This window comes from Takifugu rubripes, chromosome 22, assembly GCF_901000725.2.
Source record: "Takifugu rubripes chromosome 22, fTakRub1.2, whole genome shotgun sequence".
NCBI classification, from domain to species: Eukaryota; Metazoa; Chordata; class Actinopteri; order Tetraodontiformes; family Tetraodontidae; genus Takifugu; species Takifugu rubripes.
The window spans coordinates 11,300,258-11,315,364 of record NC_042306.1 but is presented as its reverse complement, the minus strand read 5'-3'; the positions used below and the strand labels follow the sequence as shown (position 1 = coordinate 11,315,364).

The 15,107-nt window shown below is 46.1% G+C and overlaps 3 protein-coding genes across 3 annotated transcripts; all 3 read right to left on the bottom strand.

Annotated features, from left to right (window-relative positions):
* Positions 1-261: 261 nt before the first annotated feature.
* On the bottom strand, positions 262-1,780 carry rps15 (ribosomal protein S15). Its single transcript, XM_003975714.3, has 4 exons — positions 1,677-1,780; positions 1,207-1,292; positions 776-1,010; positions 262-416 (listed from the first exon to the last, which is right to left on the bottom strand). Exons 1-4 carry the CDS (start codon positions 1,707-1,709, stop codon positions 303-305), a joined length of 468 nt encoding a protein of 155 aa, XP_003975763.1. The 5' UTR covers positions 1,710-1,780; the 3' UTR covers positions 262-302.
* Positions 1,781-2,971: 1,191 nt separating this feature from the next.
* Positions 2,972-8,571, bottom strand: cnn2 (calponin 2). Its single transcript, XM_003975715.3, has 7 exons — positions 8,399-8,571; positions 6,484-6,605; positions 6,207-6,276; positions 5,133-5,270; positions 4,909-5,025; positions 4,427-4,573; positions 2,972-4,228 (listed from the first exon to the last, which is right to left on the bottom strand). Exons 1-7 carry the CDS (start codon positions 8,450-8,452, stop codon positions 3,932-3,934), a joined length of 945 nt encoding a protein of 314 aa, XP_003975764.1. The 5' UTR covers positions 8,453-8,571; the 3' UTR covers positions 2,972-3,931.
* A 1,615-nt stretch (positions 8,572-10,186) lies between these two features.
* On the bottom strand, positions 10,187-14,776 carry crsp7 (cofactor required for Sp1 transcriptional activation, subunit 7). The gene is made up of 3 exons (XM_011616579.2): positions 14,410-14,776; positions 13,349-13,423; positions 10,187-13,255 (listed from the first exon to the last, which is right to left on the bottom strand). Exons 1-3 carry the CDS (start codon positions 14,479-14,481, stop codon positions 11,549-11,551), a joined length of 1,854 nt encoding a protein of 617 aa, XP_011614881.2. The 5' UTR covers positions 14,482-14,776; the 3' UTR covers positions 10,187-11,548.
* Positions 14,777-15,107: the final 331 nt, after the last annotated feature.

Genomic DNA, 15,107 nt, shown 5'->3' with positions numbered 1-15,107 from the left:
TGTGGCACAATGTGCACCGGGGCGTTTTTATGGGTGCACATGTTCCGGTGCTAGTTCTGTGCGGGGATACTCAGAAACTACAGATAAACGCTTATTTCCAATACTTGTGCGACAATAACTTTCTTCATTAGCCATTTGTATCTTAAATAGACCTATATATTATACTTATTTTTGTTAAGTCTTATTTATTTGCCCAATAGCCAGCCCTTGGTTTACACATACAAGTTCATGATTCGAAAGAAAAAGAAAGCAAGAGGCAGGTTTGGTGGAACAATCCTTTTATTTAACAAATAACAGCCATTCTACTTCAGAGGGATGAAACGAGAAGAATGCGTAGCTCCAATACCAGGGCGACCGTGCTTGACTGGCTTGTAGGTGATGGAGAACTCGCCCAGGTAGTGACCGCACATCTCGGGCTGCAAGTAAGAGTTGAATCCGTGTTAGATGGCTTAAATGACATTAAAACATGACTTCAAATGATACATTCACTGCAAGTATGACATTTAAGAGGATCATCTTTGCCCTATTTTGCAACGATGACCCTTTTCTGTAACCTTTTGCAGTTTCTCATAGATATATTGTTTCTGATCAGGTCTGTCCAACTTCTTTCCAGTCAGTATTTGATCAAAATATGTATACCATTATATCCCATTAAATAGTTAGCACTTAGTACCAGATATTAAACAAGAATCATGTAAGAGGGCACCAACTGGAAGGTTAGAAACAGGAAGCCAACAAATGATGATACTCTCCCACTTGACCAACACCGCCTCACCTTGATTTCAACCTGGTTGAATGTCTTGCCATTGTACACTCCAACCATGGACCCAACCATCTCAGGCAGGATGACCATGTCTCTCAGATGGGTCTTTACAACCTCTGGCTTCTCCATGGGGGGAGCCTCTTTCTTGGCCTTGCGCAGACGCTTCAGGAGGGACTGCTGCTTGCGGCGAAGGCCCCGGTTCAGCCTCCTCCTCTGGCGGGCACAATACAGCTGCATCAGCTGCTCACTAAACAGAAATGGACATCAGTTGCTGCATTCAAATGGTGTGGTAAATGTTCGAAGGTGTGATAACTTAGTGAGGTCAGATGTTGCTTCTTTAGTAATATGTAGCAGATAGTTGCCAGAAAGATTGCATTCCTTATTGTTATTACATGAAGCCTACAGGTTAAAGCATAATCTGCTCAGTATTACTTGTCACTTACTAGGACATGTCCAGAAGCTGGTCCAGGTCCACACCCCTGTAGGTGAACTTCCTGAAGGTACGCTTCTTCTTGATCTCGGTATCCGCCTGGCAGAGATGTAGCAACCGAAGTATGATTATAGCCAGAAGATATTTACATTAACAAGCAGCTACAGTTAAACCAAGTCGCCAAAACGAGTACACAAGAATAAGTCATGTTCGGTTTGGCCGGTTTAGGATCCATGTTTTCGCTCATGTTTATAGTGACGGGGAGAACCACCGAATTAGCTTAGCCTAGCCACAGCGGGTCACAACTAAACATTACCACATCATAAACATCTATCTGGCCTTCCGTGGCAAGTCTCTCATTGTTTGGTATGTACATGTTTAGAACTGTCGGACAATATCGCCAACTGCCAAGATTTGTACATGAACAGCTCGGATGCATGTAGATTGCATTTCGTCAAGCTTTTCGACGGGAAAAGCACCTACCATCTTGCCTGATGCTCCGGAGGAAAAGGACATACGCAAGTCGCGTTAGGTCAGTTATCGCGAGATTTCACACGCGTATCCGGTGACGTTTTCCGGTATTGTTAAAAAATAAACTACCACCAGGTGGCGCTATTATACAATCATTCCATTGACTGTCAGTGTCTGATTTGCGTCTGAAGATCGATCGTGGCTTGTTCCCTTTAGTTTTTTAATAGAAAATGAAATTAGGGAACTCAAGTTGTTTCAGAGTTTCTATATGACACATTTGTACAATAAATGCAGTTTTCTTGAAATTAAAACTGAAACGTCTTTTCACCTAAGACTTGTTTTTTTTTTTAAAAAAAAACCTTAAAAGCAATGTTTTTATGAGGAACAACTATATATATTGTGCTAATTCTTACAAAATAATAAATTTCATTTTCATTAAAATGTCCAAATCAACCCCGTTTTTTGTTATTCCTAAATAAACTGAATTTTTAGCTGACTCTTTAAAATGGACAGAATATAATTGAAAATACAAGACTTGCTGAACTTGTGTCCTATTCTAGAGCGAGCCTCAGTGAAAGGATCGCTGATTGAGGTGGCAAATTATGGACTATGATTCCAATTAGAGGATCAAGGCACTTGGAGAGAGAAATATGAGTTGTCTTCTCTTATTTATTTATTATTTACACTTTGCTGGTAAAAGGTCGGACCCGATTTATTATTCACGACTGCCTTAATTGGAGACATTCCTCAGAGTTCGGTCCATATTGACGTGATATCCGTGATGGGAATCCCCCATTGTGATCCCCCTGATTGTCGTGTTCCAGAAACCTGCTTGAGATGATCTGAGCTTTGTAAAATGGTGCATTATCCTGCTGGAAGTAACCATCAGGAGATGGTCCACGGAGGCCATAAAGGGATGGACATGGTCAGCAACAATACTCAGGTAGGCTGTAGAGTTTGCCTCCGGAGATGCTGATCTGCTGTCCTAGGTTGTAACGAGTGATTGGGTTACTGAACCAGCCTGCTGGTTCTGCTCTGAACTCTCACATCATGTTCGTCCGCACCACTGCCGTCTCTCTTTTGGGATCACTCGCTGTAAAATCTAGAGATGGTTGCGAGTTAAAATGCCAGTAGAGCAGTTTGTCATGGAGTAAAAATATCAGCGCGTAATTTCCTTTTAATAAATAGCTGCGTGGAACAAGTGATAGAGGCACATATGCTGTGGAAGCGTTTCTCAAATGTGGGGCTATGTAGTGCAGATAATATTGAGAATTTGAGACAAATTGGACTGAAATGAGACCACACGATTATAATGAATGCACATTTTATTACTCTGTACTCAAAGTCTTTAATTCCAACATTGTCCATCTGCGTAAAGATTGCAACCACTCTAGAGGAAGAATGACTTACTACCAGTCCTCTGAGTCACATATGCATAAATAACAACGATCTGAATGATAGTTTTGCAGCTCAATATTTCATAAAGGTACTGATACGCTTATCATTCACAAATGATTTTTTTAAAAAAAAATCCAGTATTCTTGCTCGGAATGTACATAAACTTAATGTTTTTCTTTCCCAGTACATCTCATCCAAAGGAATAAAAAAAAAAAAAAAAATCATCTCCTATTGGGGTGTTACGCTAAAACAAGAAACCTTCAGAAATGTAAAAAGACAAAATTCCCCCAAAAAAGATGAAGTGATTTCTTCTTAAATCTGCTGCCCCTAATCTGAATCACCACCTAACAGTTTATTATTGCAAACTACAGTTAAGGGAAAAAAAAAAAAAAAATGTAACAGCGACAAATATACATTCACAGAGATTGTTTACACAGCTACAAACACAAATTATGGTGTGTTTTTGCTAATAAGATGCAAAAGAAAAAAAAAAAAAAAATCCCTAAAGTATCTGTCATTTCATCATGTGCTTAAAATACTGGGAGCTCCGTTAAATGGGAACATTTGAAGCTATTGGCACAAAAACCCAACAATAATCCTGGGATAGAAAACTAGCTAAGCCCAAAAGATTGGCTTTTGTGGTCACTTTAAATATTAAATCACAGAAATACAGTTCATGATATGTTTACCACTTTTTTTGCACATACAGGGGTAAGAACACGTATTTTATCCAAAAATTTTAAAAAACCAAATGTGACCCAAAGGAAAAACAAAACCCGGTGCAACATCCCATCGATACAAAAATAAACTGCCTGCCGTGAAGTCTCCGCGCAGGTGATCCCTCTTTTGTAACGTGGTTCCCTTCCTGCTTAGTAATCTGTTCCGTCGTCGTGGTACACCTGTTCTTCTTCCTGGTAACCTTGGTAACCCTCATCCTGGTAGTCGTGGATGTAGTTGCCTGGCCTGCCGGGCTCCTCTGGCACCGGTGAGGCTGCTGTGCAGTACTTGGAGTCGTAGATCTGCCGGCCCAGGCCGAAGTTCTGGCCGCTCTGGTTGGCTCCCTGGGAGTAGCCCATCTGGAGAGACATGGTGGTGTTGTCGCACTTGTCTGTGCACAGCTTGGTGTCATAAATGGCGCGCCTCGTCCCCGGAGCGGTCATGCCAGCCTGGGAGTTCGACAGAAACATGTGAAAATGGTGCCAATCTGAGGGAGCTCACACAAGGGCAGAAAAATGCCTTCAACGAGTCTAAACCCGACAGCCGTTTATAGCGGTGGTAGGACGGGAATAAATGCTGCCCTGGGGCTTCTTTCCTTCACAGACCTATAATAACACATTTATGAGGAGCTGGAAATGCTGCAGTACCTGGCTGGCCCCCTTGTTGGTTCCCATTTGCAGACTGATGGTTGTGCTATCCATGGGAGGCTGGATCTGAGCTTTGGGGTCATATAAATGCCTCCTGGTGCCGTATGCACTCATGCCTGCCTGGCTGGCACACTTGTTGGTCCCCATCTGGAAAGGGAAAAGGAACCCGTCAGTGATCGCGGAAACAGGCAGAGGTTGGCGAGCGGCTGAATCTTTTGTCCTGCTGAAGCTGCTGAATTCCCCTCACCTCCGCGAGAGCCAGACAAAAATGAGTCCCAACATGTTTCGCAGAAGAATATCTCACTCTATTGCCAAGCGCCCACACCCGCCACAGCACTACACTCCTGAGCCTGTACTGGCGCCTCGATTTAAGGAATGGAACCGTTGACGTTTTAATAATAATAAAAAATAAAATAAAAAATAGGCGAGAAACAATGGTGGCGTGGAGGCTAACGAAGGTCAAATACGTGACACTGGCTCACCTGCAGGCCGATGACGCATTGCCCCGCCTTCATCTTCTCCTCATCAAACGACCTCTCCTGCTTGTCTGCATATTTCACTCCGATGTCGACTTGTGTCTGGCAGCCTTTAGTCTTGGCCTGACAGAATAAAGGCAGAATATTTTTAAAAGGTGCATGCAACACCTTCATCTTTAACTGCTGATTCAACTTTTTTTTTTCCTTTTTTAATATAGACTAAAACTCACCATGCTAGCCAGCGCGAGAAGTGTCGTCTGGACTTGAGTCATGTTGCCGCTCTCAAAAAGGTCGTTGGCCTCGAAGATGTCGTGAGGCTTGAGACCGTAGGCCGTGATCGCCTTGATGAAGTTCGCCAGGTTCTCCAGCTACAAACACACAAGTGTCAGAATGAAGAACCCCGGTGGTGGTTGATGCAATTCTTCTGCAATGAGTTTGTAGTTTCTGTGGGGTGTGACTAGCTTTAGAAACAAGCTCTGCGGTGACAGAGAGGCACCATGGCAGAGTCAGTGTAACAAGATCTTAGTGACAGACAGGAAGCCACTCACAACAACAGTGGGACAAGTCTAACTGCACCAGAAGGCAGTCCTGTTAACCAAACCACATTTATCAAACATTACTAATTGTTAGGGAGAAAAGGATTAGTTCTCTCCCCCCGTGCTGTTGCCTTCAGAGGAATGAGACGCAGACTCCTTGGCTTCTGCACATGAGTGATGATAAGCAGTTACAACAGGTCTATATGAACAGTTTGAACCCAACACTAATCCTCTCTGATGGTGAGTTGCAGAAAATACTGCAGTATCCATTTCACACCGGTAGGCGGCAGTATACGGCATATGAAGAGTCATTAAATTTTTTTTTATATATATATATATATATATATATATATATATATATATATATATATATATATATATATATATATATATATATATATATATATATATATATATATATATATACACACATACATACATCTTTGCATATAAAAAAAAATAAAGAGCAACTTTCTAGCTGGCAAAATACAGAACTGGCAGCAAACAAGAAGCAAATGGCTGCAGGTGAAGGCTGTTTCAGGGAGGAAATGCCAGGATTTCTGGTTGTGCCAGATTTCCATCAAGAATATAAACCTGTAATAGTTACAACTGATTTTGTATCCAAAGACTTTCAAGGAGCCTGAAAATGTGGGTCTTTTTTCACCAACTTAAATCACCTGGAGTGTAAAAAAAACAAAACCCAAACAACCCCCCAAAGAAAATAAACAGACACTGTCCAAATACTTCAGCAGATGCCCTGAAACTCACCTGATGCCAGTTGAGAGTGGACTTTGTGTTGATCTTTGTCACAGAGCCTGGGGCCAGATGGTTAATAAGCCTAAAAGGAAAAAGAATATTGACTTTTCAAACCCATAAACACCACCGGGGGGGGGGGGGGCTTTTTCCAAGCTAAATGGCAACCACGACAATGGCGCTGAAGGAGGCGTCTTCAAAGCGAGCCGTTCTCCCCAGAAAGGAACCAGAATGGTTCTACTGTGAACGCGTGACTCATTTCTGTTGCACGACGTGCTGCAGCGGTTCTTACTCGCAGAGAACAACTCCACTCTTCATCTCCTTCTGGAAGTCGGCGCCTATGGGGTGACCAGTGACATCCTGGATCCACAGCCTCAGCTCCTCTTCTTTCTGAAGGTCATACTTCTGCGCGATCTGGGTGGGCGGAGAGGTCAAAGATCATGTGTCACGAAGGGGAGGGGAAAGAAAAAAAAAGACAGGAAAATTCTATGTATGCATTCATTCTGGTCACCATTTAAGACCATCGAGGGAAACTAGCCTTGGTGCGTCCAGGCGAACCACGACTAAGCCAAACCGGAATGACAGACTGATTTATGGGTAATCTTGTGTGTTTTGTCTTCCAGCGAGTTGCGACTGCAGATCAAGTTTCAGGGCCACTCCTGAATTTCACGGTGTATAATGCTGCGTCTACGGGAGTAAAGTTGACTTTTACCCACTTAAAAAACACACGTGCTCACAGGGATATCCTGTTTAGTAAACTACTGAAATCCCCCTTCCCCTCAACTACAGGAAGTTGCTTTCTGAGACGGGGTGGGAGAGGTTTCACTGGTTTAGCGTGACACAAAGAGCGACTGTCAAAGTGCTGCTTTTATTTGGAGTGTTTTTCCTTCTTTAACCGAGGACAGAAGTCTGACCGAGTGGGGGAGGCATTCAGGAAGCATATTCCAGGCAAATAAACAGTAGAACCGTTGCCTGGCACCCGGGGAGCTGGAATATCCATTTATTATCGAAGGCGAATGGATGAAAAGGTGTCGACGGAGTTGTTGTGGAAAGGACCGAGGATCTGCCCCCGTCCCAGAGCCACCAGAGCCAGAACCGCCAGAGCCAGAACCGCAGACTTCAACCGACCACGGAGAGACGCTGGCCACATTCTCCTCCCAGCTGGTTGCGCTCTGAAGAAACGCCTGTCTTCTAATTACATTCGCTTATCCCCCCCCATTAAACACAACACTGGATATTTTAATTGCCCACAAGCAACCCCGCAGATGTCATTTCCAGAAACCAGCTCAAGGTGAGGAATTTGACCAACAGAGGTCGGATTAAAAGGGCCCAGGAAGAAATGGAGGGCACAAAGGTCTGTGTTGATCCAGGGAGTGACTGTGGATCCAAAAAAATGTGGCTCGCTGTAGTTGCCCAACCACTGATTTCACCATCTCCTGATAGTCCTGTCACAACACATTTACATGTGAAATAAAAGAGAAAACGACGTCACTGTTGGCAGGAAATGCCACTCACATCCACCCCCGAAACCTCCCCCCAGCTCTCTGCAAGGGCAACACTGAAGGTCTGCACGGTTCATCTCATCTTTCGCTCTCATTTTCAAGGCTGCACCGGGGAATTCTAAACATCAGAACTCTGCTTTGGAGCAGATGGTTTCTGATAAATGCCCACGACGTTACAGTTGATTTGCAAAGCTGGAAGTGCCATAGACAGGTTTATCCAGATATAGAATCGGAGGGGAAGCTTTGAAAAAAGCAGAAATTCTAAAAACGTTAAAAAATAAAATAAAATAAAATAAAATCCCGCACTGATGAGGGAAGCGGCAAAGTTCAACAAATATTTATGTTCATTATCTACAGATCAAAGGTGAAAAGTCCACTAAAAATGGAGGACAAAGCGACATCTTGCCACAAAAATGTGAATTGCGTGATCTTATAATGCAGGTCAACAAGCAGCCCTGAGGAAAAGGAAAAACCCGGGTCATAAATCAGCGGACGAACGGAAACTTGTCTCTTCTTGCATAAAAAGTCTCCTGGAAACAGACATCTTGAGTCTTTTGATAAGCCCCATCAGTCCCGGCTGACTACCTTTTAGTTCTGTACACGCAGACCAAAATGGAGGCCCAGGTGATTCGGTTCAAATCGATCGGACGAAAAACGAAAAACTTTGTTTGACTTTGGGTGGTTTCGTGGAAACCGTCCACCTACCTTGTTTTTCACTTCCGCGGAGAGTCCGTAGGCAGGACCCTTGTTAAAGGCCATGGTGGAGGATTTAAAAAGTTGAGGATCAGCGGGAAAAGAACAGCTCCAAGTGTAGAACCGTCGCAAACTTTTCTTCGACTTTCTCTTCCAATGAAACCTGAATAAATAGTCCCTCTCTGCCGCGCGGCGGCCTATTACAGCGCTCCCACGGCTCCGACCAAAGAGGGGACGGGGTGAGTCAAGATAGTTCACTGCCGCTTCACCGGAGAGGCGCAACGCACAAAAACCGCAAGATCCCGCCGGGCTAACTGTGTTTAATTTACGTTAAAACGTACCGTACCTTAAATGAACGCTTAATCCAGCACATCACATGATTAATTTTAGCTTTGTATGAAATAAACTTAACCGTTATTCGGCTTAGAGACCTATTCTTTTGCTCTTGTTTTTCGCTAAGTGTGCTCACAGGCCCAGATTTTTTAATAATTAAACCTCAGATTTAAACAAAAGTCAAACCTTTGCATACCAATTTAGCAACGAAATATTTCCCAAGTAAATACGGATTATATGTAACAATATTGTTGTATAAAACCCCCACGCATAATGAAGTTGATCTTTTTTTTTTAACGTTGCAATAACGGAAGTTTGTGAACAGGAACCATCTCCCTATTTCCGAGTACTCTCTGCTATTCCCTGCGTAAACCGACCAGAGGCTCCACCTTTGCACTTTCTTTCTATGGTCCCGATTGAAATCAAAAACTCCTTATATGGAAGGAAACTTCCCGAATTCCAGAATGGTGGGAGTGATCCAGTGGTCCCACCCTGCATACCAGACGTGTAGTGGACTAGACAAATAGTCGCACACTTTGAGTCACTGTCGACCAAAAAACTTAATGCGAACTAAAGTAAGAATGAGCTACTGCGGTGACGTAATTGCGATGACATAAAGGCCTCGATAACAGCTGCAGGATCATGAGCACATTCATTCACCAGTGAATTTCATATTACTCTACTGAACCGCGTTCCCTCTACATATTGACACATTTCACTTTAATTTGAGGATCTGTTTGGGTTGGAGAAGTTTTTTCTTTGGATTCTTTAAGAGTACAGTATAGTGATATTGGGCTTTTTAAAAGATTGTTACTGCGTTGGTTAAAGTTTTTCAAAAGGAATAGGAACAAAAAGACATATTTTAGAAGTTTGGTCATCAAGGTGTGATTGAAAATCAGAGGTTTGTTATCATTTCTGAGAACAGCCAGATTATGTTAATAAAAGCTGTAGTTTTCCAGTCGCATCAGCCCCAGTAAAGATCACATCCTGTCGCTCACCTGTCAGACTCAACCTACACAGGTAAGGATGACATCAGCTACAGGTGTCTCTCCGGTGTCTGGACGCAGCTGGACCTGCAGCTACATGTTGCACATTTACATGAGCTCATCCAGAATCGGAGCAAACGCACGCTCCTTCCCATAGAATGACGTCAGCTTATCCAGAAACGGTGTACAGCTGTTTAGACACACCTCTGCCAATTAATCCAGCCTTTTAGACACAAAACACTATTAAAAAAGATTGTTCCTGCATATTTAGGTCAATCTAATCCCTGCTGGCCATAAAGACGAAAATAGAAGGTAAAGTGATAATGGGCGCCCCCGTCTGGACGAACCGTGTCAGTGCAAGCAAAAACAGTGAATCGTCTCCAGATGAATAAAATAAACACGCGGATTTAAAATGCTCACGTTCAGACAACCGGCACAGCCCGCTGCGGACAAGCACTTTAAAAGACTCGGTTGGCCCGGCTGAAGATTTAGATCATTTTATTTGTCAAAACAACTGAGAGATGTTAAACACGGAACAAATAAAGTCGCCCCAGGCAAAACTCCAGAAAACAGATTCGGATCAGCCAGTTGTAGCTTTTTTTTTTTTCTCCTTTTATTGCCAGCTGTGTTGTGCAGTTTCTCAATGTCTGCCTCACTAGGTCAGCGTGTACAAAAAAAGTCAACAGACACGGTGCATATAACAGCGTGGTAACCGTCGCGGGATTTGGAATTCTCACACCTCGACCCGGCTCTTGCTGCCGGTTGTGTTCCGTGTGGACCCGGATCCCCGTTTACCAAGGCACATTGGTAGGGATGAACGACTGAACGAATGCACAGAGAGGCCGGTGGTGACCGATGAGGGTAAAGGGTTTAGAGTCCGACCGAAGGAACGGCGAGAACATCTGGCTCCGACTCGCTCTCCTCCCTTTATGGCTGCTGGATTTAGAAAGTGGAAACAATGAACTTTTATCCCAGCCAGCACTGCAAAGTCACCAAAATCAGCTGCTGAATCTTTCAACAGGTCTGGAACACCAAGGGAAGACTTAAGTGATCCAAAGACCCCCCCCCTGAAACGGCAGCAGCGAGAACACGTCGGATTTGTGCAAAGGCGGCTGGAAAGAGAGCGAGAGAGGGTTGAAATGTGGAGTCCGGAATGTTTTAAACCAAATGCTGCGGCCAGTTATGAGGACAGAGGCCGGGAACGCGTCCGTGTGGCCCTTAAACACTGAAGATGCGGAACGACACTGATCCAAACAGAAAAATAAAGTCTGAATGTCCCAGAAATGAGCTGGTCAAAATAAATAGATGTGTTCATGATAAGAAATGTATAATTTACTCTTTATATCTCACATAAAGCTTCTTGTAATTGCTGAATATTCCCCCAGCACGTCACGCTCCGGCCGCGGCGGCCTGGTGAACTCTGGCACCGCCCCTCTGGGCACCGACGTGGCATTTTTGACAGGACGGCCAAACGCCAGCCTTCGCTGAAATTTAGCGCCAGATTGGAACCCTTAAATTTGAAGGTTTGAAACAGACGGCGGCGTCGTCCCAGCGCCGTTTCAGGCCCCTGGGATCATTCCTCCGTCTCTTCCCGGCCTCGCTATTCCTGTGATTCTCCGTTTGAAAAATAAAACAGAATCAGCCTTTGGAATCACAAACTCAACTACTCCTTTAATATCGACTCTTTAAATACCGAAATCGGGGGATTCTCCCAGAAGAGGCGGGCGGCGGGCGTGCGGCCGCCCCGTCGTTGAGCCAAACTCACAGTGGACAAACGTGGTCGGCGTCTGGTCTCCGCGGAGACAGAAAGGAGCGGCGGAGGACAGCGGCTGGCCTGAACCGCTCAGTCAAGGCAAACGTATGGCAGGATGTTCAACCTGTTCTCGTCCCCGTGAGGGTCCAGTGATATGCACTCTGTCCAATCATACCAGGCGCCCTTGGTGTCATAGCAACCGTTTACCCCCGACCAGGGCTGCGTGTGTATCCGCTCCAGGTCCTCGGCCGTCACCTCCCGGGTCACGCCCGGTAAATCCCCCAGGGAGCTGCCCGTCTGCAACGCGTGTACCTGCGAGTTCTTGACCTCCTTGTCTTCCCTTTTCAGGTAGTCCGACATGAAAAAATGGGTGCCGGGGGCCTGGACCCCCGACGACGTGAGCAGGTTGCTCTGAAGGTTCAAGTAGGACTGGATGATTTCGTTTCTGGACAGCTCCTTCCAGTTTGTTTGATGGAAAGTACTGGGCCCGGAGCCAGGGCCAGGACCAGGGCCCGGGGCCGGGGGGGCGGGGGCAGGCAGCTGATGCACAGTGCTTTCATTCCTCTGCCTATACTCTACAGGGTGGGGGGCAGGGACGGGGACGGGGACGGGGGCTTCCTCTGTTTGAGAAGGCTCTCTGTGTACCAGAGGTTTGATCTGACCCGTGACCGGGTCGAAGGTGAGCCGGCGCTCTTTTAACCGCACGGGTTTAGCAGCGTCCTCGCCCCTCTGGCCCTCCAGGTTGACGGAGTAGTCCCTCGACCTGTACTTCCTCCGCTTGTGTTCCGAGCTGGAGACGCTCGTCCCGTCCGCGTCGTCGCACGCCGGCGTGGTTCCCTCGGACGTCGGCCGGTGCGGTTCGGAGCTGGGCTGGAGCGGGGAGGGCGAGGCGGGGACCGAGGAGGTTCCCATGGATTCCAGTGTTGAGTATATGTCTATGGGGGAGCAGTGAGACGAGCCGTCGGAGGAGCTGGTCCAGGGCGTCGAAGACCTGTGGGAAGAATGGAACAGCCTATCGGCGTTCGGTGCCGGGGCTGGAGACGCCGCGGCCTGGGACGAGGACAGGGGAGAGTCTCTGGAGGAGGGGCTCGGGACAGGGGTTCCTTTGGGCCGTTTGGCCACCGCGTCCTGTCTCACGCTCCTGGGGCTTGTTGTGAGGCCTCGGGGACTTCTTGCTTGGTGATACGCCGCTCCTCCTCCTTCATCTAAGCGAGCCTGCTGCTGCATCACGGCCGCCTTGATCATAGAAGAAGTGCTCGGTAGTTTGGCCGCCCCGGGGGAGCTTGGACGTGGCTTGACGGCGTTCACGGGGATCCTGGTGATCTTGTCGCTGTCGAGGTGGTCTATCCAAGACCTGTCGGGGGAGTGGGGGGGCTGCTGCTCCGCCGGGACATCAGGACTGCCCGCAATCCCGTTGGTGGGCAGCGGCGAAACAGAGTCGTCGTACGAAGCCATCTTGAAGAGCTTCTCCGGCAGGTGCACGCCGCTGTCTCGGGGCTCCATCCTGCGCTTGCGGCTGCTTGATTTCTCCGCTTTGGGCGAGTACGTGTTGTGAACGTCATTTCTGATTTTGACGTCCGGGACGCCTTTACCTGACACAGAAATGTCGGGGGGGGAGGCTTCCCCTCGGCAAGGGTGGGAGCTACCGTTGGTGGAGCCGGGAGCGGCGACAGCCACATCGGATCCAGGTTCGATCAGCTTCTGCCAGTTCCTCAACAGCTTCTTGGCACGCTTGGCAAGGTCTTCATCTTTTGTCTTCTTCCTTACATCATTGATGAGTTTTCCTAGACGGGTTTCCTAGATAAATAATGTTCACGGAAGTTAGAAACATGCCATATTATATACGTATGTATAGATCTGTAAATGAAACAGTCTTGAGTGGAGACTTACCTCAAGTGCTTCTTTGGTGATAGGATACTTTTCAAGACACGAAATAACTTCCAATACAACCACCATATTGCATATCTGAACAAACAGAAGGGTTATTTCATTAGTTTTACTCTTGGTCACAATAAGATCTGCTGCAAAAGATTGTATGAATGTATTTTATGAGGTTGAAAAATACCGTTGGATAACTATCACAAGAAATATACCCGTTAACCGTTTTTATCTTTTTAATCAATCTTTGGGAAAATGTGTAAAATACTGCTACGTTTATGTAAGGCTAGAATTTAGTAGTATAGTAAGAAAAACACTTGAGATATGTTCAAAATATAAGTAAGATTGAAAGTTAGCATACGAAACATTAGCATGGTTGGCTGCTTCCAGCCAACATATATACGTTTAAAAGTAACGACGGCAAAGTGTCAACTCCAAAAATATTATTAATCACGGAGTTTTCCCCCTTTGTGTATCAGGTTTAATGCTTTAAATAATATCTTACGACGAAAGAACCCCATTTCTTGTCGAGAAAGCGTTTCTGTGTCGGCGTACTTACCTGCGTTAGCCAAATTGCTATCGCTAGTATTGAACTAACTTGAAAGGGAAGGGTCCGACTATTTCCTAAAACGTAGCCATTGGAGCTAATATCGTGCTAGCTACCTTCCACACATAAATTCCATGGAATCGTTGCCACGAAACAAGCGACAGGGAGACTGACAGACGAATAATAACAGGCGATATTGGGCGATTCCACAGTTATATAAATATTTTAGTTACACGCATGCAGTATATGCTCTTCAGCCTTTATGGCTAGGCTAGCAGCTAGCATGCTACGTGAAGCAGCTAATGCCAAAGTGATGTCTAAATCCTTCAAAGCTTTGACTTCGCTAAAGGTGTTCCACAAGCTGTCAAACCAAGAGCCCAACACCTCCGACCTTCACGGTCTTTTCTATGGGTATGCTAATGTGAACTTCACTCATCGCCAATTAACATAAAATAAGAGTTAACTGACAGTTGTCGAGAGGAGGCGCAGGTAAACAAGCTAACGTTAGCCACCTAGCTTCACTCACATTGCTCTGACTGTCGACGGCCTGCAGCAGCCGGTCTTTCATCTGCTGCGGGGTTGCTGAGACCGTTGTCATTGCCTAGTCGGTACGATTCGGAGGATGGAGGGAGGAATCCTCCAAAATGAAAACCGGATGACAGTGGTGACCCAAAAGTCGGCGCGTTAGCTCGTCAGGCGTCCCAACAGCATAGTTTTGTGTCAACCGTTAGGCTGAAGACTCCGGTTTTTTTTCTCTCACATGGAGCGGAAAATGTGTGAACTGTGTTGACCAACGCTCGCTGCTTGTCTGGCGCTCAAGCGACTCACTACCAGCTGCTGGATCTGTCGACGGCCTCCTGTTGCATGCTGGGATACCATGTATGCGCTCTGACGTCATCGCGCAGGCAAGTAAACAGTCGTAAACGTGTCTTCCGCCTCCACGCTGGCCCCACCCCCCGTTGGCATCCGGGGGTGGGGCCAGCGTGGAGGTGGAAGACACGCTGGCCCCACCCCCGGATGCCAACGGCCGTTAAAATCCAAAGAAGAAGAAGACGACTAAGAAAACGAAGAAGAAGAAGCAGCTCTAGTAACATTAGCATTAGCGCCATCGTCATTATCTGCGCTCATCCCTGGACACTCGAACCGATTTATGGTCCATTTAGGGTTCTGTAGAACCATTTGAGGTTGTGTCAGTCTACAGTTGCATACAGTCGTCATTTAATT

Excerpts from the sequence above, each read along its gene's own strand:
- cnn2 (XM_003975715.3), bottom strand. The coding sequence starts at position 8,452 with ATGGCCTTTAACAAGGGTCCTGCCTACGGACTCTCCGCGGAAGTGAAA. Across the intron at positions 6,606-8,398 it reads CCGCGGAAGTGAAAAACAAG|ATCGCGCAGAAGTATGACCT; the intron begins GTAGGTGGACGG and ends CCGCCCACCCAG. Across the intron at positions 5,026-5,132 it reads TTCTCGCGCTGGCTAGCATG|GCCAAGACTAAAGGCTGCCA; the intron begins GTGAGTTTTAGT and ends TTATTCTGTCAG.
- rps15 (XM_003975714.3), bottom strand. The coding sequence starts at position 1,709 with ATGTCCTTTTCCTCCGGAGCATCAGGCAAGATG. Across the intron at positions 1,293-1,676 it reads CCGGAGCATCAGGCAAGATG|GCGGATACCGAGATCAAGAA; the intron begins GTAGGTGCTTTT and ends CATCTCTGCCAG. Across the intron at positions 1,011-1,206 it reads CAGCTTCTGGACATGTCCTA|TGAGCAGCTGATGCAGCTGT; the intron begins GTAAGTGACAAG and ends ATTTCTGTTTAG.
- crsp7 (XM_011616579.2), bottom strand. The coding sequence starts at position 14,481 with ATGACAACGGTCTCAGCAACCCCGCAGCAGATGAAAGACCGGCTGCTG. Across the intron at positions 13,424-14,409 it reads CCGTCGACAGTCAGAGCAAT|ATATGCAATATGGTGGTTGT; the intron begins GTGAGTGAAGCT and ends CTGTTTGTTCAG. Across the intron at positions 13,256-13,348 it reads TCACCAAAGAAGCACTTGAG|GAAACCCGTCTAGGAAAACT; the intron begins GTAAGTCTCCAC and ends TTATTTATCTAG.